Source organism: Eurytemora carolleeae, unplaced genomic scaffold (assembly GCF_000591075.1).
Source record: "Eurytemora carolleeae unplaced genomic scaffold, Eaff_2.0 scaffold1190, whole genome shotgun sequence".
NCBI classification, from domain to species: Eukaryota; Metazoa; Arthropoda; class Copepoda; order Calanoida; family Temoridae; genus Eurytemora; species Eurytemora carolleeae.
The window spans coordinates 14,464-42,374 of NW_019397076.1; the positions used below are offsets into that span (position 1 = coordinate 14,464).

A 27,911-nucleotide genomic window follows, 5' to 3' on the forward strand; every position below is an offset into this window, starting at 1 on the left:
TTGGAAAGTTATGAATGTAAGAATGAATTCTCATTTCAGATAGGAATACAATTTTAAAATGTAGAGCTTGAAATTAATAAATTCTGTCAAGTTCTATGACATTTGAACTACTTAAGATAAAAATGTCAAATGTTAACGACGGTAAGTAGTTGTTTTTCGCACTGTAATTCAACACTCCCTAAAGGACTGTAAGCGTTATTTTAAGTAAACAATGACCATCAATGAAATTATGACAACGGGTTTCTTTAAAGCTTTGTCTGATTAAGCATGAGATTGAAATCGATGTTTGTAATTTTAAAAACTGATGATTTTTTATGTAAGTGATATGCGCATTTCTATTGCAGAAAAAATAGAAGCTATCAGAATTCTACACTTAAAAAAAACTAGAAAAACATCTTTCACATTTTTGAAAGATAACTAATTCAATGGTACCATTGTGAATCGAGCATAGCCATCTTTGCATGGAGGGTCACTTGAAATTACACTGTCAGTCTCTTTAAATGACAAACCATATTCTTTACAGTTTTGAACTTTTTATAAAAATCAGCCTCTTATATCGGAAACTTGTGCGTTTACGCTGAAAAAAAATATTGCGATGAGAAAGAATTTAAATTGTTATTGAATTGAGCATACAGTTGCAAGAAAATAACATGAAATAAATCGGAAGTAGCGGGCTCTGTAGATATTTCTTTAGAGTATTGAATCATAGCCACTGAAATCTTAAAAATTAAAGTTTCCGGTGTCTACGTTCCTATAGTCCATGCAACCACATATTTACTGCCAACCTTCTGCAAGCCGAGCAAGCCTTTACTACATTTTAGATTAACGATAAAGAAATTCACAGAATTTGTTGACTGGATTTCTAAAATATTAAAATATGCACATTTTTAGGCATTTTTTTAAATTTCGACATGCTCTTTGGCTTTTCGGTTTATTGACCTGATTTGTTTACGTAAAGTTTTAGGTACAAAATTATTGAGCTGAGATTATTTCAGATAAGAATGTCTACCTCGGAATCAGAAGATGAAAATTTACAAAAATTGCAATCTGCCGTGGACCCAACCTTGCTGCAGTCCAGGGATAAATAATGATAAATTAACTCCAAAACGACGAAGTAAAGGGAGTATAGGGGGTGAATATTTTGTTCAAAAAACAAGGACACCTACCTCGAAAACCACATTTTTACCAACAGAAGTTAGGGTTTTATTCGCTAAATTTCAGAAAATAAAATATCTTTTTAAGGAGAAAATAGATAAAAAAGTTTCTAAAGAATGAAAAAATTGCCTTTTGGTGTCGTGTCCTATCTCTCATGTTTCTTCAAGTTCATCTGAAATCATCCTGTCCCCGGGAGGGGGGGGATAGTTTTTGAAATTAAATACCCCTCATGTAGTTCAAAGTAAATTCAAATTAAGGAAGGACTGACAAGGACGCTTTTAATTATTCCCCTTGCTTTACCCGGAATGGAGATAAAGAAGTGCTTGTTTTCTTTCTTATGCGCGTGCAGATTAAAACATGATATATGATTCACGAATCCTAAAATACCTGCGCCTTAAAGGTTAAATTTACCCAGAGCTGGAAAGGAGGCGTTGCATCAATGACATTTTTCAATATCTCAGTAAATAATGGTGCTAGCCGGTTCTACTTTTGCATGTATACTCATCTGATGCCCTAGGAACAGGATATGAGATCAAATCTTCAATGTCTCCGTTCGGAGACCGGATATATGGGAAGGTACCTCCGTCGGCTCCGATTTTTTATCTCCGGCCCTAATGAACTTACAGAGCCCAAATTCAACACACATACACTTAAGGACCTATATAATTTAATAAAAAAATTTTTTTCAAAAATTATGTTTTTTTTTGCCAAGACAGGGTGTCAAAAAACGTCATTTTTTCATTTTTTTTAAATGTCTTTTTTGGGGGTGTTCCGATAAAAAATAACGAAAGAGAAAGGGTACAGAAAATGTTTTAAAAACTATTATGAATCTTTTTTAGAAAAGGCGGTTTTCAAAAAAATGTTCACATCACCCCCTGCAGGGCGTCCCAAAAAAATTTCCCACTAATTTTTAAATTCTTTAGAGTTTTATTATCAATAATAGTGATAGCTGGTTCTAGTTTTGCATATATACTAATCTGATATTCTAGGAACAGGATAAATAGTCAAATCTGTAATATCTCCGAGGATAAGGTACCTCCGATGGCTCCNAGCATCAGATGAGTATACATGCAAAAGTAGAACCGGCTAGCACCATTATTTACTGAGATATTGAAAAATGTCATTGATGCAACGCCTTTTTTTGTATTGGTTGGCTAAGGATTGGAGTTCTACGGCTGAATTATATATCCAATGAATTACTTTTTATAATCATGAGGATTGTAGACCCTAGTGGTAGTGAGTTCTTAACCTTGAACCACTTCATGAGGATTGTAGACCCTAGTGAGTTTAGAACCGTCAAACCATTTCAAAAGGATTGTAGACCCTAGTTAGTTTAGAACTGTTGAACCATTTCATGAGGATTATAGTCCCTAGAGAAAGGTTTGTCAAACTTCTTCTAGTTAGTTTAGAACCGAGAACCATTTCATGGGGATTGTAGTCCCTAGAGAAAGGTTTGTCAAACTTCTTGATTGATGGATTAAAACCTTTCCTTGAAAATCATATTTGATTTAATTGAGGTAATCCTTCGTTTCAAATTTTGCAATCAATGGGACGATATTCGGTTAAGTCAATGAATCCTATTAAATCCGTAGATTCAATACAAAAATTCCTGGCTGTGTTAAAACTGATTTCACAGAATTTGTTGCTCAGATTTTTAAGCTTTGTACAAATTCGATTGAAGCTGAATTAAGAAAAACTTGATAATTGATGTCCAAATGTTTTGCTTCCCACATTCTTCAAAATATATGTTGCCTGCAAACAGATTTTGATCTAAGAAAAAAAAAAATTTTTTTTAAGTATTCGAAATTTTTTAGCCGATGTTACCCCCGCGGTACTCTAGGGTTCCCTCAAAAAATTTCCGCCCATCCGTTTGGCCAGCTATAGCTAACATATATACAAACAAATATATTTGAGCGAAGAGCTTTTATATAGAAATATATTTGATTTAAATTCTTTCAATTCAAAGCTATTCAGCGTTTTTACCGAAAAAAATTGTTGGAAATCTTTGCTTGAAAGAAAAAATGGATTTTCATTATTTCCGCCTGAAGTTTGTATGGAAAGAAAGAAGAGGAAAAGGTTAAAAATGTTCCGAAAGATAAACCGAAGGTAAGATTAAATTTTTTCCCATACTTTGAAGTAACTTTTTGATTAAAGCAGAAGTTGTTCCCATAATGTAAAGTAACATTATGATCAAAGATGATAAGCATGGTTCCCGTAATGTAAAGTAACTTTATGATCAAAGTAGATAAGCATGGTTCCCGTAGTGTAAAGTAACATGATCAAAGTAGATAAGCATGGTTCCCGTAGTGTAAAGTAACTTCATGATTAAAGTAGATAAGTTATTCCCGTAGTGTAAAGTAACTTTTTGATCAAGTAGAAGTGGTTTCCGTAGTTAAAAGTAACAAGATCAAAGAAGAAATTGTTTATGCAGTGTAAAGTAACTTTATGATCAAAGTAGCTAAAGTTATTCCCGTAGTATAAAGTAACTTTTTGATCAAGTAGACGTGATTCCCGTAGTGTAAAGTAACTTTATAATCAAAGTAGCTAAGAAATCTTAAGAAAACATTAAGCAGTTTATTTTTTATTTTTTGCTAGTACTTCTTGTTATAAGGAGAACTTTATTTTTCGTAAAGTAAGTTCTAAGTAAATACTGTAGAAAACTGTGTTGCTCTTTGGCGGTTCTTAATTTCTGTATATATTGGTGTCTTGTTCTAGACCCTGAGAAAAGAATTTGAACCCTCTTGAAGAACAGAAAATCTCCGATCTTGACTAATTATATATTTAAAAATATCCATGTCTTGTTTTAGACCCTGAGAAGGGATTTGAACCCTCTTGAAGAACAGAATATCTCCGACCTTGAGGTTACTCCTGAGTTTCAAACCTTCGTTGCTGCTCAGCTTGACAAGATGCTGGAACAAAATATTACAGAGGTTTGGAATCATCTATTATGCATCCCTGTACGTCAATGGTGTTCGTTCTTACAAAACAAATCACCACCCCGCTGGCCTCGTCACTAAACCTATCCTTAAAATTATTTTGTACGTCATGATTTTTTCAGTGCATGAGGGCAATTTAATTCTAAGTTGAAAGGGCTCAAGAAAAAAATTACATTTTTCTATGTATTGTTCATCTAACCCCCCCCCCCCCCAAAAAAAAAACTTCCTTAATTATTCCCCTATTTCTCATTGTGTTGGGGAGATGGGGTCTGATTCCAGCTAAAGCTACAGCTCAAAAAATTTGCCGTAATAATTGGATTTCTTTTAAAACTGTGAATTAATTTACAGCGGATTAAAATGTCTTCCTTCCTGGATTTTTACTTTTCTGTCTCTCATGATTTCTTCCAGAAGGAAGACGACATTTAAACTATTAATTACCCCAGGTTGAGAGAAAGATAAAGAAGGTGAAACGGAATGAACCTGAGACCGGGATAAAATTGTTAAAATCTAGTCTGAAACCTGTAGATCTTACTCCTATCGTACACCACCAGAAAAGGCCAGATTTATTAGCGCATAGGTTACTTTTTCAATTCATCAAAATATTAATAAAATATGTTACATCGTTAAATTTATTTAAGTAAATAGTTTAAAAAACAACTCATTTTTTGTAAAATAAACAATCTTAATTTTTATATTTTATATTTATTTTAGAAAAGAGATTGTAGAAGATGATGAGAGGTTGCGAGAGGTTGCTGTAACCCCGGAATCAATCTTATCCCAAGAGGGAATACAATTTTACGCCAACAAGTAAAATATTGTAATAATTTGATAATTTCGGGCATGTGTAATTTGTTTTTTAGTAGTTTTTGAAGGGATTTTTATGAATTTAACGTTTCTGAACTCAGTTTTTTAAGACGGATATTTTGATACCCATCTTATTTTTACGAAATTTTGTGATCTGATTTAAACTAAAAAAACTAAAATCTCAATTATTTTTAAAATCGTAAAAGAAATTCTTAAATCTCTTTCTTTAAATGTATCTAAGAAAACTCTAGAAGTGGTCACACTGCTGAAAATGGACTATCAGGTTTCAAGTCAAAACACCTAAATTTTTTCTTTGGAATATATTAATATGCAGTCTCCTGAGTTATAATCTCAATTTTCAGGAAATACCACCTAGGGAATGTAAAGTAAATCCATTTTAAAGAAGTTGTAGAAATCAAGTGCATTTTCAGGTCTGAACTCAAACTTAACTGTAGTTTCAAATATTAATCAAGCTTATTCTGTGTTTTTTTTGCGATATTTTTAGAACCGCTAATGGAAGGGTCCCCAATTTTTTTGAATTTTCCTTTTCAGTCATAAGACATGTTTGAGCAAAAAACAAAGTGAACTGTATAATTGCCCAATTACTGCCTAAAAAAGACTTTTTGAAGTAAAATCAGTAAACATTACATAAAAAAAACTTTTTCGGTCCGTATTTTGACAGTCAGGCAGTTGACTTAGGGGTTTGATTTTTTGATACAATGTGTTTCAAGACTGTTTAAGAAAAATGAAAAAGCTTGGAGACCATGCCATATACTGTAAAAAAATATCGTCAAAAACCCAGAAGATGCAGATTAAAGTCTTGAAACAAAATGTTCGTTAATTTTACACCTGTGAATGAACCTGATTTCTACAATGTATTCCAAAGAAAAATTTAAGTGTTTTGACTTGAAACCTGATAGTCCATTTTCAGCAGTGTGTGGTGCAATGTGGACCCTCACCAATATATTCATCAAACCTTTTGTTGATATCTCTTAAAATTTTTCCCAAAATTCCCTCAAACTTTCTTCCATTATACCCTCAAATTCAAACCTTCTCCTTCTATTAACAACTCTAACCTTCTCCCTCAAAACTTCGCCAAATGTCTGATCAAACCTTCTCCCAATATCCACTCAGACCTTCTCCCAATATCCCCTCAACCCTTCTAAAAATTTCACCTCAAACCTTCTCCTAATATCTCCTTAAACCTTCTCCCAATATCCCCTCAAACCTTCTGAAAATATCACCTCGAACCTTCTCCAAATATCACCTCGAATCTTCTCCAAAAGTCCCCTCGAATCTTCTCCCAATATTCCCTCAAACCTTCTGAAAATATCACCTCAAACCTTCTGAAATATCACCTCAAACCTTCTCCCAATATCTCCTCAAACTTTCTGAAAATATCGCCTCAAACCTTTTCCCAATATCTCTTTAAACCTTCTCCTAATATCTAGTTAAACCTTTTCCCAATATCTCTACTTTGGCTTAACATAATATTCGTTTTATCTTTAGCGGTTGTTGTGGAATCTTAATATTTTTGTTTTGTTTTATATTTTCCTCTTGAAATTAATTTTATTCTGAACTAAAAAAAAGTATGGGTTACACTCAATTTAACTTTAAAATTAGTTCCCTCGGTTAATTATTAATTTTTCCTAACTTTGATTAATAAATTTCAAAGAACATTACTTCGATCTTATCTAAAAACTTTTTTCTTTAAAACAATGCCGCCCTTGGTAGTAACAAGGGATTAATATAATCACCAAAATAATTAAGGGGTACATCTATAGAGCAGGGTTCCCCTTGCAATACAAAAGAGAAATCATAATTATCATTTTCACGTCCTTATAAGTTGTATAATTTATAAATTTCACTGTACAAGCAAATCCTCCCCGGCGAGGGAGGGAAGACAACCTCTCCTGCACAGCTTCCTAACCTCATTTTACCTATTTGCGTCCCCATAGAGCTTCCGAACCTCCCTCAAACAGTCTTCCGGGAATAATCTTCCATATATAATCGTCAATTTCTACTTAAAGGGGAACTATTTGATTATTTATGCACGCTAGTCCATCCATAGTATCCTTAACATTTATATAGCATATTTTTTTCTTTTTTACAATCAAAGATCAGGGAGAAAATAGCTTTTATTTATAGATTTTTTTCTCCGCAAATTTTGGAATGGCTGGGGCTTTTTTATGAGCTTTTACTAAAAAGTAGACAAATAAAAAATATTCTTTAAGTTTAGATTCTAAAAAACATTGCGATTTGTAAATTTTCTTTTTAGTTATTGAGATATTTAAGAAAACAAAACTCGGTTATAATCTAATAATTTTAACACTATTGGGCTTTATTTTACAAGCGCTACAGATTTAAAATGCATATAGATCTAAAGATAATTACATTTTTTAATTTGAGCGTTGCGGATATCAAACAAAATCTACAAAAATTTGGTTTTCCAGTACGAACATTGATTGTAAAAAGAAATAAAAATATTATGAAAATGACAATGTTAAGGATACTATAGATGGACTACCATGCCTAAATAATAGAATTAGTCACATTTTAAGTAGAAATTGACGATTATAAATGAAAATCATTTCCGGAAGACTGTTCAGGGGAGGTTCGGAAGTCCTTTGGGGACGCGCACTGCCACAAGTAGGTAAAATGAGGTTCGGAACCTGTGCGGGGAGGTTGCCTTTTCTTCCTCCCCCGGCTCTCCCCTCTAGGATATTTCCTAAAAATCTCTCAAACAATGGATTAAGGAAATGTTTTTTTTTTAAAGATTTGCTAGTAGAGTTGAGCCTGGTATCGAAAGAATAAAGAAGAAGAAAAAGAAGAAAGATAAGAAAAAGAAATCTGAAAATCCTGAGACGAAGGCGGAAGGATAAATAATGTATTTTTCCAGAAAAAATGGAGGATCGGCATGACAGGGTTATTGTACACATTGATCTTGATTGCTTTTATGCCCAGGTTCTAACTTTGTAAAGGGATATTTGGGATATATTCAGAGATATTTTGGATATATTCAGAGATATTTACGCCTTTTTTCTCGGATATTTAGGAAATTTTAAAGTGATTTTTTCAGGGATATATTTTAACGGATATTGAGAACATTTTTACGGATATTTAGTCACAGTGTGCCTGTTTCGGGAAAATTAGCATATTCCCAGAATACTATACCTAGATCCACGGGTATTATTTAACTATTAACATGATGGGGCAACATCATTTCTCCGTTGCGCACCTTTGAAGGGATATTTAGAACATATTTAGCAAGCTCTGAGGGGGGGAGCTAGTGTCCTCATATTAATCCTTTTAACTCAGTCTGATTAAGGTTGAGATGAATAAGAAACCTGAGCTTCGAGACAAACCTATGGGAGTACAACAGAAAAATATTGGTTAAACACTTTTTAACTTAAATTAATTTTACATATATTTTGACCTAGTAAAATGTGGATTAGGAAGACGACTGATAATTCAAGTTATTGTTTAAGTATCCTAATAACCATAAAGTACACAGGAATTGTGGAAATTGATTTTTGAGGAACTGGTAAAAATATTTGCTTTATCTATGTATAAATTTAGCTTGTCTGTTTGTTTGTATCCAATAAACGTCAAAACGACTGAACCGATCGGGCCCAGTCGGAAGGATTATGGATGATCAAAATTTTAAGAATTTGTGTTTAAATGTTTTTTATTTTGTAAAATTTTGAAAATGCGCGAAAAAATGTTATGAAATCCGCAAACTTTTTTGTTTTGTTTTGTACTGTACAAAGAGAAGATGCTCACAGATAAAGCCACAATTAAAAGTTTAAATAGAAGATGGGCGAGAAATACACTTAAGATTTGAAGTGCAAATTTTTCTGTTTTCAAAAGTATGAATCTCAGAATTAATGTACACCGGCCCTGCTGATAAGATAGTTAAAATATCGTCTTTCTTTTCCACAGTTTTATTGTTCTCACTGTAATAAATAAAAATCGGCATTAGCGTTAGTAAATCACTACATTATATAACATTTTGAGCTTCTGGCTTGCGAGTGAGCTTTGTTTATACATTTAAAGGGACAGACCGGCTGTGTAAGGTAATTAAACTGAGTATGCAGTGTTGTGGACAAATCCTTTAGGATATAAAACATATATATATATAACATATATAAACATATATATAAACATATATATATAACATATAAAACTTTTCCACGATGTATGATTACTGATTGCTTAGTCGATGTTCAAAATCATGAATTTGGGTGGGTATGTTTTCAGAATCGTTTTTTTTTTTTAATTTTTAAATTACGACGACGAAAAATAAAGTAAAAATTATACAGTAAACTAATTAGATGGTTAGGAACATATTTCTAAAAAGAAATTTGTCAATAAATCAATGCTAAATCAATTATTTCGTTTTCTTTATTATATTGAATTTCTTATTTTTTATGAATTTGTTCGCAGATTTCTACAAATTCTTCTAATGTCGTCTTTTCAATAATAATTCCAGAAAATCTTTGTAAATAATGAGAAACCAGAATAAAGAGAAATAGAAACTAATAATTGAAATAGATTACTTATTTTCGATGATAAGATTAATTTTTATTTTCTTAACCTGTTCCTAAACAACTAATTAGTTTACTGTAAATTTTGTTTACATTTTTTGTCGTCGTTGTTTAATAATTAAAAAAAAACAATTCTGAAAACGTATCCACCCAAAAGTACGACTTTGAACGTCGACTTTGCGCTCAAACTCAGGATTTACAGATCTTTAAAAAGATTTATATGTCTCAAATGAATCCAAAAGAATTTGTCCACAACACTGCATACTCAGTTTAACTACCTTAAATAGCCGGTCTGTCCCTTCAAAGCAAAGAAAATTTCCATTGACCATTGGCTGTAGACTGACATGTCCAATTCACCACGGTACCCATAAAAGCGTTGTCTGATAAAATTGAATGCGATCTTCATATTTTCTCTTTTTTGATAATTTTGAGTTGAAGTTTCTCTGAAGAAGTGCAAATTTCTGCCACAGAAACCGTGGAGGAAATTTTCAGATTGAGCACTTTTCAAGCTGTTGCAATGACTATATTTTACATTAAAGATGAGAAAAAGGTTTAAAGGGTATTATTGTGAATAGGGTATGTCTTTCTTTAAAATTGATAAAATAGTCCATTTAAAAAATATTTTTGAATTTACTATTTTAAACTTTCTGTTTTGTGTCTCCTGGCCAATTCTTAATAACTATGTAATGTAAATTATTTCTGTTTAGTTGTAACCTGTAACTACCCAGCCAGGGCTAGAGGTGTGGGGAAGTGTATGTATATTACTGAGGTATGTCAATATTTATATCAGTGCTTAGGATCCGTTGGATCCACAAGATTTTGGCTTCCTGGATCCGGATCCGCCAAAATATGCGGATTCACGGATTCGGATCCAAGTGGAAAAATATCGACCAAAAACTGCCGAAAAAATTTTGCTCTGAAAACCTAAATCTGAACTGTTTAAAAAAGAGAGATTATAAAAATTTCTTGATATTTGAATGGTTCATCAAGTTTTTGCATAAAAATAAGCGAAAAAAAGAAGAAAAATAGATTTGATAAATCTGAGTCGTAAAAAAAATCAGTAAATCTGAAAGTAATGTTCATGGCCTGGATCCGGATCCGGTTCCGGGTTTGGATCCAGTTTTTTCAGTTCGGATCCAGGATCCGGATTCGGATCCGCATTGAAATTAAATGGATCCTAAGCACTGATTTTTAAGTAGTATACTATCTATGCTTGGATGCTTGGATGTCCGATCAAAACTCATGAGCACCTAAACCGATTTGCCTCAAATTTTAATTGGAGAACTTGGTAGAACCCCGGGAACCTTCTTAGCTTGGCTTCAAAGTTCCAAATTTAGTAGGATGACTTTTTTAGCGAGAACTTAGTTTCCAAGCAAAGTTGAGTTCCCAAATTAGTGATGTGTGTTATATAGTGTACAAAGCATAGTATTTGTACTTGCATGACTATTCTAATTACCGAACAGAGGAACAAGCAACTTACGTTTTGGGATTACAATTTCTGAGAAGATAAAGTAAAAACTAGGTTCGTTTTTTAAACTTCCAAGTGTTTTTGACTTTTGAAAGATTCCAGTTTATTTCTTTATTTCTGTCAAAGTTAGCATTATTGAATCATGCAAAATGGTTTACCATTAATGAAAAAACGATCGTTTTAAAAGATGGGGTTATATTCGTTTTTGCATTCAAGAGTTTTGCAAACCCTAATCGGCACTGGTATAAACACGACGACATTTAATCTATGCTACTAGAATATTTACAATAAGATGCTGAAATAAATTCAAATAGTAAAACATTATAATCTTAAAATATAACAAAAAACTAAAAAGCAAAACTCAATCAAAACTTGTCAATATGAACAAAAGTGAGAATATCGATAGTTCAGATGACGTTAGTTCTAGTGACTAAATACCAAAATAAATAACTTGTGGATACATCTAAAGTGCAGATGTTCAACAAGAAACAATTATTAAATATATAAATAAGAGTTCACTTGTACATGGTGTACAGTAGCCCCTCGTCTAAATCATACTTTATCATTTTTTGGTTGAATAAATGTCCACTACAATTTAAGAGATTGAGTAATAATATGAATGTCGTCATCTATAAACCAGTGCCGATTTCCGGGGTTTGCACTACTTTTGCAGGGTGTTAATTGAAGGGTTAACAAAGTGTAAGGAAAACATCTCATATTTGCCGCCCAAACAAGTAGTTTGAAAACTTTAGGTGAAATTGTCCTCTCATTTAAAGAATTTTGTATTTTTTAAAGCTTTTGAGTATCTTCTTTTGTTACAAGGACGGAATTTTAAGTTTCCAGTTGGATCTATTTTAAAGTGACTTGCGTATTCATGCTACGATGACAATTAGGGAAATTTTCACAAAAGCAACTTTTAAAAATAGGAATGTATCTTCCTCATTGTACTAATATCAAGGTTTAAAGGGTGCTGCAGCTGTCAATCCGACATGCAAGGATATTAATGATATTGTGATATTAAGTGTACAGTCTCTTATAAGTACTTTCCAATGATTCCAATCATTGTTTAAGGTTCCATTAAGGAACATGAATCTTTGATGATAAAAGTAGTTTCTGATGGTAATTTCATTACTGACATTTTTATAAAAAAAGAAGGTAATTTTCTGTTCTTTAAACATTATTGATCCGGAATCTATTCTATTCTAAGAAGGAATAATAGTTTTACAAAAATATATATTTTCTGTCATTTAAATATTGAAAGATAACTTTATTTTTGTAATTTTTCTTTTTTCTTCATTAAAAAGGACGTGCGGTTTGATCTTAATAGAATGTGATTTGCCTTATTAATTTCTTAAAAATCAACGAACATAATTCTTACTTCGTCAAATTTGATCTTTTTCATAAATAAGGTGACACATAAGGGGAAAATACTAATGCTGCTTCCTGGATCCGGATTCGCAAAAACATGCGGATCCACGGATCCGGATCCAAGGGGCAAAATATCAACCAAATAATGCCGATTTTTTCCATTGCGGACCCAGGATCCGGATCCGTATCAAAATTAAATGGATCCTAAGCACTGGTCAAAATACCATGTAGGGTCAACGTTTCAGTTTCCTGTCTTTTTTATGAGGTTTTCAAGGGACTGTTTACTTGATCCTATATTGACAGAGTTGCTTGTTCGATTCACAACAGTCCCCTTAAAAGCTTTTGCATGACCAAGTACGAATAAGATGTTATTTTGTTTCTTTTTTAAAACTAATTAATTATATTTGCGGCTTCTCTACAACGTTACTTGCGCATTTCTTGCTTTAGAATTATTTAAGAAGTGAAGTTTTCAGGCCAGAACAACGACGTTATCTTCTACATTATGTATTGGATCAAGGCTTCAAGGGTGCTGTTGTGAATCAGGCATGCACAGTAACTTAAAAATTCGTTTACAGTCTCTTAAACTCAATGTGTATCAGGTCAGACAGAGCTAATCCTTTAATTAGATTATCTTTGAAAAAAGCCGATTACTAGATTTATGTTGAAAAATCTTTGATTAGAATAAACCATATTAAGGGGATCAAAGGGATAATTATTTATAGTTTATTTAAAAAACCCTCAAACAGACAAAAAAAGGCGTTATGCATTTTGATATTATTAAATTGTATTAATTTTTTTATGCAGGTTGTCCCATATCATATTAGATCATAATTGTGATTTTAGGGACTAATCAGAAAATTTATAAAACAATGAATCATTTTTTAAAAACGTAAAAGGTTTTAAAAAGTTTTCTTGCAGAAAATACTAGGTTTTTAGTGCGTATTTTGGCGTTAAAGCTTAGAGATAATCTAATATAATATGGGACGCTCTGTAGTTTTTACAACATTTTCTCAAGTTTACGCCTATATTTAAATCGTTAAGATTTAAATTTTCCCTTGTATTCTTAATTATTCTTATTTTATTTCCCAGAACACATGAATTTCATTTTTTTTACATTTTTTTTCTAAAAGCATTTTCTCTTAAACATGCATCTTATTTTGAATATCATATGTAGGTGATATTATATAATTTACTATTTGTAGGGGTTTGGATTTAATTTAGTACTAACTTGGAAACCCAGCTTTGCATGGAAACTAAACGCCAACCAACCCAGTTTATAATCTTTAAACCATACTAAGAATATTCCCCTGGTTTTACCGTGTTCCTTAATCAAAATTTGATCAAATCGGCCAAGGGGTTCCTTCCTTTATACAGTCGTCGTCGTCGTCGTCGTCGTCGTCGTCGTCGTCGTCGTCATCGTCATATATATCAACACTGCTTTCGATTTCAATTTTTTAACTCCACTAAGCTCTTAAAGTGCATGGATACATACACGTAATTATAGAAATAAAGAGAAGCTGTCAATTAGCACCTTCTTTTTGTTTACTTGTAAACTTGTAATTTGACGAAAGCATGTTATAAATCAAAACTTGTATCGAAAACTCATCTTCATTGTATTGATATGAACGCCGACCACTGTTGATCTCATCTTAGACCTTTGGTTTGGAAGTAGGACGTCCCTAAACTTTGGTTTGGAAGTAGGACGTCCCCAAACTTGGGTTTGGAAGTAGGACGTCCATAAACTTGGGTTTGGAAGTAGGACGTCCCTAGACTTGGGTTTGGAAGTAGGACGTCACCAAACTTGGGTTTGGAAGTAGGACGTTCCTAAACTTGACAGGAAGAATGACAAGTTTTATAATAAAGTCATTAAACATTGGACAATGGACAATCCGAAATAATAATAATAAAGATAATAATCTAACTACAAAAACTGTTTTTATCCTTACTTTAATGGATGTGGGTACTATTAATATTATTTTACCTATCAACTTTGATGTCTTCTTACATATTTGACGTACTTATTGAATGCTAAAAAGATTTAAAGCTGGATATGATTCACTAACCCAAGGTGACATGGACATGGGGAATTGACGAGGAGCTCAACATAACATAGCCTTCATGACATGATACTTTAACTGTAGATTGAATGATAATATTAATAATAATAATACTAGGCCCGTGAGATTTGTCCTGAGTTAGTTCTAGTGAATGGTGAAGATCTTGCAGAATACAGGTAGATTTTAAATAAATAGAGATTACATATATACAGTGAGACCTATAAATCTGTGGAATACGAAGACAACTTTACTTTATAATTTTAAAATGTCCAATACACAAAATACAGCAATTGTACTGTGCAGTGTATACAGGCGAATTCCTTAAGATAACTTGGGATTTAAAGCTAATTTAAAGCTGGTTAAGCTAATTGCTCATCAGCAACATAAAATATTCACTACTTCCTTTCACGTCGTCTTCCATTTTCCACAATTTAATGGGTCCAACTATACAAGGATACATTTAGCAGTTTATAGTAAATAGTCCCTTTAATGCTGCGTTATGTTGTTTAATGAAACAAAAGACTTTGTAAACTTTCTTTTTTACTTTTTACAAAGTTCGATATTAACAAATTTTCTATTCATTGCTCGTGTTAGAGAGTTTATATTTCAGACGAGTCAGCACAGCTGTTTATTCATCTTTATGTGAAACAGGTATAAAAAAATGTTAAGATCTTTGTTATTTTGTATTTTGTAAGGCCTGACATTCCACTAAAATGGACTATATATAATTAACGTAATTTCAAGTTGTCCTCAATTTCTTTAGAGTAGCATGATCGATTAACAACTGTACCCTTCAAATCTTTCTCATCAATGATGAATGACACATCTAAGTTGATTTTCAGTTGTGTTTCTTCAAATGCAACTTAAAGTTACAGAGATGATGGAGGCCATTGTCAGAATTCAACACTTAAGATCGAAAAACGACCATATATTCCTCATTGTTATTCGGCTAGAGGTATTGAGGGTACCACTGTCAATTGAGCATGCTACTCTGTTTTTTTAATGGAGGGTTACGTTTAAGTACTGTTAAAGTCTCTTAAAATATTTACATTATAAGCTTTAACTACCTTAATTGGATTATTTACTTATTTTGAGTTATCACATTATACTGGGATGAGAATTGGTTGGATATCATTATATCCAGGTATACTCTCTTTATCTAGGGAGTCCTGTAGAAAGGTTAGGTATGGATGAGAGTCAGACTTAGTTGGATATCATTATATCCACTCCAGGTATACTCCCTGTATTGAGGGAGTGCTGTAGAAAGGTTGAGTATGGATGAGAATTGGTTGAATATAATTATATCCTGGTTTACTCCCTGTATCTAGGGATTCCTGTAGAAAGGTTGGATATGGATGAGAACTGTTTGGATATCATTATATCCAGATATACTCCCTGTATTTAGGGAGTCCTATAGAAAGGTTGGGTATGGATGAGAGTCAGAATTAGTTGGATATCGTTATATCCACTCCAGGTATACTCCCTGTATTTAGGGAGTGCTGTAGAAAGGTTGAGTATGGATGAGAATTGGTTGGATATAATTATATCCTGGTTTACTCCCTGTATCCATGGATTCCTGTAGAAAGGTTGGGTATGGATGAGAATTGGTTGGATATTATTATATCTAGGTATACTCCCCTATATTTAGGGAGTGCTGTAGAAAGGTTGGGTATGGATGAGAATTGGCTGGATATCATTATATCCAGATATACTCCATGTATATTAATCTAGGGAGTCCTGTTGAAAGGTTGGGTATGGATGAGAATTGGTTGGATATTATTATATCCAGATATACTCCCTGTATCTAGGGAGTCCTGTTGAAAGGTTGGGTATGGATGAGAACTGGCTGGATATTACTAAAATTATCCAAGTTCGACGTAGAGAGCAAAACATGACTGATATTTCGTTAAGGTTAGTTCCATGTACATTGTCAAACTACTCCATAGCTTACAAACTAACTACTTTAAACCTTACAAATATCTACTTACCTTACAAACTAACTACTTACCTTACAAACTAACTATTTAACTTACAAACTATCTACTTACCTTACAAACTAACTACTTACCTTACAAACTAGCTACTTACCTTACAAACTAACTATTTACCTTACAAGCTAACTACTTAAGGTTTAAACTAAATATTTAGCGTACAAACTAACTTCTTAGCGTACAAACTAATCATTTAGCGTACAAACTAACTATGTAGCGTAGAAACTTTTAGTACATATTAAAATTTTAAAAAGAATGAACAAGTTTCAACTTTTTTTTATAATAATAAATTGGTCATGTTTTGTTGAGGCTTCTGTCGAATCCAATGTTTTGGACAGTGGAATAAAAAGCAAAGTTGTTAAGAATAATATTTCAAAAAATCTCAGACAGTGCAGATTTTTGTTTGCAAGTCAATAAAAACATTTTAATAATTTAGAAAAGCATGGAATATGCCTTTTCTAACATGTGGACACACATATTCATCATTCAATATTTAAAACAGCCAATCCCACATATAAGAATACATTGCATGAAATGTCTTGAAATTTAGTACGAAAATTATGACAGTTGTAATGCTTCATCATTGGTCTGCACAACGAGAAAGCTGCAGAGATAATCGCAGCTTTAACGGGTTGAATACGATTTGTGAAAATAAATCCAAATATCATTATAGAGTCGTAAGTTTTTTGATAATTCTTAAGTAACTGCTTCTATTTTTAATTTAAGGTAAATTAATAGCCCTGAAATATAAAGGACAGCAATGGATATATTAAACTTATTTTCCGCGGCATTTGATCTTAAATATGTTGAGAATACGACATTTTAAAAAACTCTTCCTATGTATTCATACATCTGGGATTGATTGAAGAAAAGTAGACGAAGTCTCAGTGACTCTTCATTGACAAAAAAATAGTTTAATATTAATATACGATTCACAAAGGTACTCTCTAAAGCTTTTTATCAAGAATGCATGAGATATTCATCATATCCATTCAAAACTTATTATTTTTAATTTTGGTTTCTATCCATTGTGAGCAAATTGGCAGAATTATATCTTTCTTATTATTTAAGAGCACTCTAGGTATACCCCTCTTAATTGGAAAATCGCTTGAATTTACGGAACAGTTTCTTTCATTTAGTGGTAAAGTATGTGGAGAGCTTGAATGTGAAGAGTGTGAATGCATAGATAATCTCAAAATAGGATCCGTCATAGCACAGGTTTAATATTTTATAATCATTTGGAGAAAATCTGTTTTTTTTATTACGAGTCCAACTGAAAGGGCAAAATCTCGAAAGTGTAAGTCCCCCCCCCCCCAAAGCTTCAAAGATTGTTCCCCCATTCTTAAAAATGTACACTCTTTAATTAGCAAACAAATATAAGAATAGTTGCACATGGTCAAATCAAACTTAATATGAAACAGATTTGTTAAAATATGTAGATATTGTTTTTTTTTGGCTGTTTCTACAGGGTTACTAACAAAGGATGAGAATGTAAAGACGACCTGAAACTTAAGTCTTCTGGCTGGAATATAATCATTTTATGACTTATTGAATGGTCAGACAAAAAATAATGACGTTTAAAGATTCAGGGCATCATAAATATAAGGAATAAGTATAAATTCTGAACAATCGTCTTTGCAGTCTCATCCTTTGTAAGTAACCCTGTATATCAAATCTAATAATACGAAATTTGAGAATTATAAAACGTTGCTTTGACAAAACATTTGAGGAAATTCTTTTTTGTTTCTATTTTATCATCTTATTAGAAAAGTTTTGTTTCCGTTCTTAAGTTGTGATTAATGTTATTATATTCAACATAAAGTGATCAATTTTTATAATCAATTGGGGCGCTAATTGATCTCCATCTTATGCAGACCTACGGATTAGTTTAATATCCCGTGGTAATCCTACCCTGTAGAGATAACTTCTATTGAGGGATCGATTATTTATCCTCAAACTTATAAGAGCCCGCACTGCATATTGAGATCAAACATTCCAGAATAACGATATTTAACACAAAGGAACTGTGACCTCAGGTCACGTTGAATTAAAACTTCAAATTTTTTTCTTTTTTCTGTAAAATGTCAACTTTATTTTTGATATTCTAGGAGCTGAGAATGATGTTGAAAGACAAGCATAATCTTTCATCCAGTGCAGGTTTCGTATTAAAAATATGGTTAATCAGGCTTTTGGGCGCGCTTCTATTTCATTTGTAAACATTTTCTCTTTGAATACATCGTAAAACAGAAAACAAGAATTCGCGGATTTAAAAAAAATTTCGCGGATTTTCAAAATTTTCGAAAAATAGAAGCAAATTTTTGAAAATTTAATCATCCAGAAACCTTTCCTGGGGGTCACGTGAGGTCCCACAAAAAGGGGGGGGGCATAGGTCGTATTACTCTCCGGAAAATATGAACAGTGGTTAAACATAACTTAGCTATGGCCTAGGACGCTGATTTTTTGCATGCTAACTCACTAATATGTATTGAAACTGCAAAAGGCAATTTCAAAAAGATCGAAACAAATGTGCATTGTGCGCGCTCGCAATGCTAACCTTGAATTAAAAAAATTTGAGGCACTAGGGCGCAAAATTTTCAGGGATTATTTTGTGTTATCGCGTCCTGGTGCAATTTCAAACGTGAAAAAAGTCGTATTTTTTATACAAACAAACAGACAGACAAGAAAAGTATATATATTTATATATAAAGAGGGGTCATTCTTATCAAGTCAGACACCACATTGACGTCGAATTTGCGCTCAAACTCAGGATTTACAGATCTTTAAAAAGTGTAATATGTCTAAAATGAATCCGAAAGAAGTTTTCCACAACACTGCATACTCAGTTCAACTACCTTACATAGCCGGTCACTCTCTTTAAGGTTTATACAGGGCTAGCATATATCATGAGAAAACATAAAAGCCAGGGTCCTCAATGCTTTAACTGGGCATTTATTTTTTGTTAATTAAGTCTTGAGATGTCGAGCTAATTTCAACTGATTATTACAAGATTAAATATTATTTTAAGATTTTATTTACTTCTTGTATATGATTAGAAATTTTACATAATTTATAATTATATTTATATTTTTTGACCTCGACTTTCTTCACGAGTCCATCCTCCAATTTTCGCAAAACCTTTTCTTTAAAGATTCCCTATAATGTATTTAATGATTTTGTAAAGTTGTATTTTTGACATTAACTTAACATAACATCAACTTTGGCAATAATTCAGTAACGAGATGTTTCAGGAAGCCGAAATATTGGATTTGATGTAATCTCATAATATCTTAGCTGTGTACAAAATTGACTTCTATGGTTTCTAAAAACTGGGGGAGTGGATAAGACCCGGGGTTACATAAAGATCTAAACCATTATGTAGAACTTGCAGAGACCCTAATTAGAAGATCCTATTTTTTCAAATTAGAAAATGATAAAAATATACTATGAAAGCCATCTGTTAACGTTATTGTGCTTAAATTGGGACTGTTCAATGTCATATTGCCACTATTTGCTGATTTGTTATACATGAAACGATTCTTATATAAATTCATTCGCTCTCTGGTGGAAACCAACTCATACGTTTTTAATTTTCCAGGTATAGCGCATAACAAGGTTCTCGCCAAGCTGGTTGGAGGTGTGAACAAACCAGATGATCAGACCGTCATTGCTCCGGGTTCAGCTCTTTTACTTCTTAAACATGATCTCCGGGTTACCAGTATACCAGGTGAGGTTCAGTTCTTTAAAATGATCTCCAGGTTACCAGTATACCAGGTCAGGTTCAGTTCTTTAACATGATCTCCGGGTTATCAGTATACCTGGTCAGGTTCAGTTCTTTAACATGATCTCTAGGTTACCAGTATACCAGGTCAGGTTCAGTTCTTTAACATGATCTCCGGGTTATCAGTATACCTGGTCAGGTTCAGTGCTTTAACATGATCTCCGGGTTATCAGTATACCTGGTCAGGTTCAGTGCTTTAACATGATCTCCGGGTTACCAGTATACCAGGTGAGGTTCAGTTCTTTAACATGATCTCCAGGTTACCAGTATACCAGGTCAGGTTCAGTTCTTGGGTTACCAGTATACCAGGTCAGGTTCAGTTCTTTAACATGATCTCCATGTTACCTGTATACCAGGTTAGGTTCAGTTTTTAAACATAGTCTATGTGTATACCATGGTTAGGTTCAGAAAACATAAGGACAGTTGAATATAGTTAACAAATAAAAGAAACAATCGTTTTAATGTTTTTATGCTTTTTCACTTTTTTTATCTACAACTTTTTTCTCTTCCCTATATAGTTAATATCTTGAGTTAAAACTTGAAAATTGATAATTCCAGTGAACTAACATCAAAACTCGGAAATTTATATTTCAAGAAAAGAGTTAAATTTGTTTAAGAAATTCGAGAAGTTGAACTATTTTGATATCTTTATATCTTATCTAATAGTTCAAGTAAGTCTATACTAGAAATATATAGTTCAGCAAACATTACAGATATTGTTTTTCTTTTGAACTATTCTCTCTAGAGTTTCATCAGACATTTACCACGAATCATTTTGCAAAAGTCACTTAAATGTGGGAATTTATTACTTTTTTTAAAGTGAATGTTTGCAAAACTAAATAGAGCCATCATTGGTATTATTAGCAAAGAATCGAGAATGAAGATATCAGATAAATATTAAGACAAGGTGCCCCAAAAGTTTTTCATCTTGCCTATTTTTAAGGCTTCAACCTTTAAGATGGTGCACATCGATTGAAAATTTTTCATAAATTTCGAAAATATCCAAAATTGTAAAAAATCGAACCGTGGTAAGAGCTCTAGTACCCTAAACCCCGTTTGTTTGGAACACCCTGTATTTATTGAAATCTTGTGTCCTCGGCTTTTCTGTAAAGTGACTTTACGAATAGGCAGGCAACAACATTTCTAAGTTTTGCTGGGTTGTAATGGTGTTTTTTTTTCTTTTTTTAAACGAGCCCCTCAAAATGACGTTTCTTTCAGGTGTGGGAAGAAAAACAGGAGAGCTGCTTTCTGCAGCTGGGATTGAAAATTTAGAGCAGCTTAGAGCTGCTCCCGTTGAGGATGTAGAAGCAGTGGGAATATCGAGGTTTGTTCTACGTGGAATTTTACATGATAAAAACTTAATGTTTCAAACTTCACGTAAATTGTTACATGTTCCATGAGACATGTTTTATGTGATACGTTTAATGTGACATGTATCATTTGACCATTCCATCTGACATTTTTCATGTGAAATGTTTCATGTTATGTATCACATACTGCACTTTTTTAATTTAGTTGTACATGTTTCTGTTTAACTTGTCAGTGCTTCTGTTCATGTTTCTGTTTAACTTGTTAGTCCTTCTGTTCGTGTTTCTGTTAAACTTGTTAGTGCTTCTGTTCATGTTTCTGTTTCTTACTTCATAATCATTTTCAGCGATGCCTAAAATCTAAATTATTATTCACATTTTTTTTCGTTTTAGTCTAATTTTAAATTGGTTTATATTTAAATATTTAATTTGGTTGAGTATATCCGCCAAGGTTAATAATATTGGAAGACGACGGAAAAAGCCAATATTGATATTTTGGAACATAAGATTGCAAAATTATAGTCATAAAAGTAATGAAGTCAAAATCTCTTTCAAGACACGGCTTCAATCTTGATCTTGATATTAATCATAATTTCTAAAATTCCGATTTTAACTAAGTTTAAGATTTTATTAATTTTTTAAATATTTGCCTAGGGTTCAGGCAGATGTTATCAAAGGACTCTCCTGGGGTCGGGACAATTCAGAGGTCAAAATGTCAGGTCGACCGGCAAGTTTAGGCCTCGAGGACAGGTAGGAGATGTCAGGGGCGTAGTGGAGGTTAAGCCTAGGGGGGTGCAATTTTGTGCACCCCCTTATAAAACCCGTATTAGGACAAATTAAAGCTTAAAATCAATATAAATCTACCCTGACCATAGTTACCAATTATAAAATCTAGTAGTAAATAAGGAAAAAACTTTGATTTGAGGTAAAAAAAAGCGTTTTTTAAATGTTGAAGGGTACTGCCCCCCCCCCCTACTACGCCCCTGGGAGAGGTCAATAGGCCAAACACTGGTGCTCTTTTCTGGATTAAGAACCTGTAGAGAAGATAAAGATGTAATATTAAGGAAAGTGTCAAGTTTAGGGGAAAAGAAGTTGTAGGCGAGCTCATGATGTAGAGAAGTACCAAATGTTGGATAGGAAAGATTATGTCGGATAAAAGGTCAGTTTTTGAGGAAAAGATAGGTTGCGAGATCAAGATGTCAGGTAGAAATGTTATTAGAGTTGAAGATGAAAGTTAAAGGAACAGTACAAACAAATGTTGTACACAGAGCATGTTTGTTTGTTTTTATGAATCCACTTGATGATTTGCCTCAAATTCGGAATGAAAGCTTGAAATATTCTTGGCATGTTTTTTAGTAATTTAAGTTGTTAAGTGAGTTAATTTTGTTAGAAGAAAATTTAGTTCCAGATAAAGCTGGGTTCCCAAGTAGTCTTCGATAACATCCTTTGTTTTGTTTTGTTTTTGTCTTTCTTACTTTTTAGAATCAAAATTTTTTGCAAAACTACTTATCACACCCTGTAAATGTATTGAGTTATATTCCAAAACATAAGAGACCGGCTCCAGACGTTACCATCTCAGATTTGGCTGAAATTTTGCACACAGCTTAATGTTTAAAAAAAATATATTTCGTTTTTCAATTTTTTTTGGGGGACCTCCGGGGTCGGAGTTGGAGAGCAGCAAAATTTTGAAATTTTTACATAATTTCTGTATTAGTTTTTGTCTTTTTTTGGTTTTTAGTTAGTTAAGAATTTGACTTTATATAATATCAAAGTTACAGGATTTAAAAAAACTTTTTTCTTAAATTTTCAATTCCGCCCCTGGAGGTCCCCAAAAATTAAACGTTTTTTTTTTCAAACATTAAGCTGTGTTTAAAATTTTAGCCAAATCGGAGATGGTCATTTCCATAATTGTCAAACAATTGTCCCTTTTATTTTGGAATGCCCCTATTAGGAAAGTAAGAGAGAAAGGTATATTCCCTTAGCTACTGTAAAATACATACGCTTGAAAGGTTTTCAAAAGAAAGCAATTTATTTCAAAATGAAATAAAGAAGATTTAATTTTTAAGTTATCCAAGGAACAGTTTCCAAACTAGAGAGTAAATTAAAAAGGAAACTTAGATTTAATTCTAGCTTTGAAAGGAATTGAGTCTTTGCCACAATCTAAAATTTTCTAGTCCCTATATCTTTGTAACCTCAAAGTGTGAAACTTTTGATATTTTTAACTTCGATTATTTGATCTAACATAACTCATAGTTTGAAATATTCAAGGTCTACGACATTGGGTTTTAAAGAGATAGGGATTAAAAAATCATAGTTTCTGGCAAAGACTCAGTTTTTTTATGATTTGACTCAAAACATTTTTGAAAATAAAAATTAAATTTTTTACATAATTTTCTGTTTTATAATTGATTTCAAAAAAAAATTAAATCAAATTATTTAGTTTTTAATTGCCATAAACCTTCATTGGTTCGCCCCATCCCCCAGCTTCAAGCCCTTAATTTTCTCTCAACTAATTACCAAATGTTCACTTTGCCACAGGGTTACACAAAAAGATGACACTTAATAACTTCCTAAAATTTATATAATATGACGATTTCAAGATTTAATTAAGAATTCTGCTTTGAAAAAAGTTATAGCCTTTCAATTGATTAATGGCAAAGAAAAAAAAACAAGTTTACAGTAGCAGATAATCGTGAATTTAAGAGAGAAAAAACAAGTTTACAGTAGCAGATAATCGTGAATTTAAGAAAACAAGAAGCGTCGTCTCTGAAGTCCTTTGTACTACTCTTGTATGTTTTACCCCCTTAAACTGAAAAATAATTTTATTTTTATCTGCTGTAGTTTTGCCATTTTATTTTCTTAATTTAATGGTAAAAATGTCAGCTGCTATAAATAGTATCACTCCCACACATGTTGTCAAATATATGTACTTCATGTCACCAAATACTATCCCTGTAAAAAAAAATGACAATTTCACAATAAATAGAAGAAAGAGTTTTGACTTTTGTGCATTTTCGTCACATATTTAAAGGATGTATTTTTATTTCGTAACATTGTTTTATTTTCATGACAGGGGAATTTATTCGATTTCCGAACTAGTTTTTTAAGCCGACGAATTATGTTTCTTATAGAATTATTTGATTCTTATTATAAGTTTGTTTGGAACTTTACAAACATGTTTTGAGAGCTTTAGATTTGACTTGAGAATATTTTGATTGATCGTTTGCTATTTAGATCCTCAGCAATATTTTAACACTTTATTGTTTAAGATTTCTGGGAATATATACAAAGGAAGAGTGTGCTGAAAAACTAAGATGGCTGCTGGGTCGTCTTCTTCTCTTACTTGCCGAGGACGGGAGAAAGCCGACTACAATTAAGGTCGTAAAATTAACCTGCGTCCGTTTTTTTGTGAATACTACAGTCGTCGTCGTAAATTTCAATGCAATAAAGACAACTTTCTATTTTAAACAGCAGAAACATATAACATGTAAACCAGTCGAGAAATTGTCCTTTAACAGATACTCCTTGTTAACTTGTAAACTTATAATTTAAAAAATGCTTGTTAGGAATCAAAGCATTATTGATATAAAGTCGTCTTTATTTTATTAATATAATTTCCGATCACTGTACAATGGTCGACCAGTTTACGTCTCCGACGTACGTCTCAATTATCTTCACGTCAGAGAGGAATCTAACGTAAGAATTTTTTTGTCCAAAAAAAAAATAAGCTAAAAAAATTATTTTTTTGATAGGAATAAGTATCAAAACATTGAAAAATTTAACTTTTATATTTAATTTTTAATGTTTTTATTTCTAGAGAATCATTCTTAAAAATTTAAACCTCTATACATTCTGCATTAAGAACAGAACCCACTAAATATTAAAATAAACAACGCCAAGTGAATATTCAAAATCAATACTTTTAATATAACTCCTGTGTTTAAAGGAAACAAATTAAATCATTTTACAGATTACGGTCAGGGATTATTACAAGGACAAACTTGTAAAGAAGTTCCACAAAGAGAGCCGACAGACAAAGTAAGTTATGATTTAATAAAGAGATTGTGCACAAATTAGCAAAGTTTGAGAGCTATCATTTCTCGTTGAAAATAATTTTAAAAAACGTATTCTGAAAACGTATTCAACCCCAAAGTAGGAGTTTTGAACGTCGAATTTGCGCTCAAACTCAGGATTTACAGATCTTCAAAAAGTTGTATATGTCTCAAATGAATCCGAAAGAAGTTTACCACAACACTGCATACTCAATACAACTACCTTACATAGCCAGTCACTCCCTTTAATAAAGAGATTGTGCACAAATTAGCAAAGTTTGAGAGCTATCTTTTCTCGTTGAAAAAGGGCTTCGCAAAAGCTTTAAACCTTTAAAAACAATTTTACACTTTGTCAGACGCCCGTCATGAGTTGATAATTAGTAAAAACGGAAATAAAGTCTTGATTTTGTTACGTACAGGGTCACCCACAAACGATGAGACTTTAGATTGTCATATTTATTATCTAAAGAGTTGCAGGTCGTCATTAAAGTCTAATTTTTTGTGGGTCACCCTCTAGTAAATGGTTTTCTTTTTTTTCAGAGTAAGTCCCAGACTATTCCAGTTTGAGAATGGTTCTATTAAACCTGATTCTGAAACATCTCTAGTCGACCAGTTTCTGGTTCTCCTGGGGAAGATGATCGATTACTCCGACAGCTTTCACATCACCCTCCTGGGCATTGCTGTCACGGACTTCGTGGACCAGGTCGAGAAGAAGGGGTCCATTAAAAACTTCTTCATAAGTCCTAAAAAGGATGGAATTCCTCAAAGTGTTCCCACTGAGCTGAGCAAACCAAAGAAAAACTTGTTCTCTGATGATTCTGAAGAAAGGGCGCAGAAACGAAAACAATCGTCCGAGGAGGATTTTTCTAAAAAATCTAAAGTTGAGATTATGGTCAAAGATACAAATGCAAACCTGTTGGTTAATCCAGGACCTGGAGAACCTAAACCCGTCCCATCAACCTCTGCTCCTATTTCTTGCTCAACCTGCCCTCCAGAGTACGACCCAGAGGTCTGGAAAAACCTTCCTGAAGATCTTAAACAGGAATTAATAAGGAACACTTACACCACTGATAAAGTATTAATGGGGAAAGGATCAAAAATATCTACGGAGTCTAAATCTAAACCAAATTGCTCCAAGCTCTCTCCGGAGTACAAATCTAAACTAAATGGCTCCAATCTATCCCCGGAGTCTAGATCTGACCCAAATAGCTCCAAGCTCTCCCCGGAGTCTAGATCTGAACCAAATAGCTCCAAGCTCTCCCCGGAGTCTATATCTAAACCAATGCTAGAGATCCCCGTGTGTCCGAAGGGATTGGATCCCGAAGTCTTCGCTCAGCTACCAGAAGATATTAGAAAAGAGTTGTTATCTGATTCAGCATCAGCTGTAAAACCGAAGAAAACTACTCCGCAAACTAAATCCTCGAAAAACGCTAAAAAAGGGTCTGCCACAAAATCCAAAGAAAAAAATTCCATTTTAAATTATTTCAACCGATCATAATTTAAAAACTTTAATTAAATTAAAAACGAATTCCCCTTCAAACTCGTTTTAACTTCGTCCCCTCCCCCTTATTTTGAAAAATGTTATGCTGAAATAAACCTTATGATGAAAAAGATGAATTAAAAATATTTCAAATAAAGAAAAACGAAGTTTAAAGTTCCATTGATTTTGTTTACTTACTTCAAGTTTTCAAAAAACTTAATCACCTCTTCCACATTTTTCCTTTCAGCTTAAACAAAATGCTGGCTATTAGAATATCCTCAAATAGTTTTCTAAAAGTCAAAGCATGGTTATTTAATCGAAATATGAAATATATCCAATTTTTTAAATAAACCATTTTACTGTGATCAAATGTACACCTTGTTTAATTTTTAATATCTAGTCTATATCATAAAGAAATATACTTTTGTTTTTAATCAATCAGTGTTTTAAATTGAAATGAAATTAGCTTTATTTTCTGATGTTATTTGAATCGCTATGAAATCTGACAAAAAAAATGTTGGCTGACATTACTTTTGTTTCAGGTATTTCATTTTGGTGGAACTAGAATGTCCGGAATCTGTATAAAATAGAAAATTAAGTTTTTTAAGAAAAATTCTTGTTTTGCTGCAATCAGATATTTGTCTATGTACATTGTACAATGCACATTGTACAATGTAAAAGGTTATTTGTGATTAGAGAGTCCTAACTTTATATAACCAATGAAATTAGGTAAGCAACGCCAATTCTTGACGAAGAGTATTTCGTAACTTAATTCCCATTTTGATTGGGACACCCTGTAGCGTTGATTCATGCTAGGCTAGGTAGTAATTTTGATGAAATTCCTGAAATTTATGCGTTTTTTACAAGAAATAATCAGTTGATTGATCTTTAAATTTATCAGTTGCTTAAAGGGACTATTACATAAATTCAATGATACCTCCGTGCATGCGACGATGGCAATACTCGAT

General features: G+C 32.6%; 2 protein-coding genes across 2 annotated transcripts; both read left to right on the top strand.

The window, feature by feature from the left end:
• Positions 1 to 43: 43 nt before the first annotated feature.
• On the top strand, positions 44 to 7,800 carry LOC111711649 (uncharacterized). The gene is made up of 7 exons (XM_023486041.1): positions 44 to 141; positions 996 to 1,078; positions 3,204 to 3,261; positions 3,963 to 4,085; positions 4,535 to 4,668; positions 4,803 to 4,898; positions 7,672 to 7,800. Exons 1-7 carry the CDS (start codon positions 130 to 132, stop codon positions 7,775 to 7,777), a joined length of 612 nt encoding a protein of 203 aa, XP_023341809.1. The 5' UTR covers positions 44 to 129; the 3' UTR covers positions 7,778 to 7,800.
• Positions 7,773 to 27,377, top strand: LOC111711646 (DNA polymerase iota). Its single transcript, XM_023486037.1, has 14 exons — positions 7,773 to 7,859; positions 8,224 to 8,287; positions 10,150 to 10,211; positions 14,453 to 14,511; positions 14,946 to 14,986; positions 16,144 to 16,246; positions 17,466 to 17,544; positions 18,435 to 18,483; positions 19,922 to 20,050; positions 21,323 to 21,428; positions 22,066 to 22,161; positions 24,681 to 24,789; positions 25,382 to 25,449; positions 26,004 to 27,377. The coding sequence occupies exons 1-14, from the start codon at positions 7,800 to 7,802 to the stop codon at positions 26,959 to 26,961; spliced, it is 1,983 nt and encodes a 660-aa protein (XP_023341805.1). The 5' UTR covers positions 7,773 to 7,799; the 3' UTR covers positions 26,962 to 27,377.
• Positions 27,378 to 27,911: the final 534 nt, after the last annotated feature.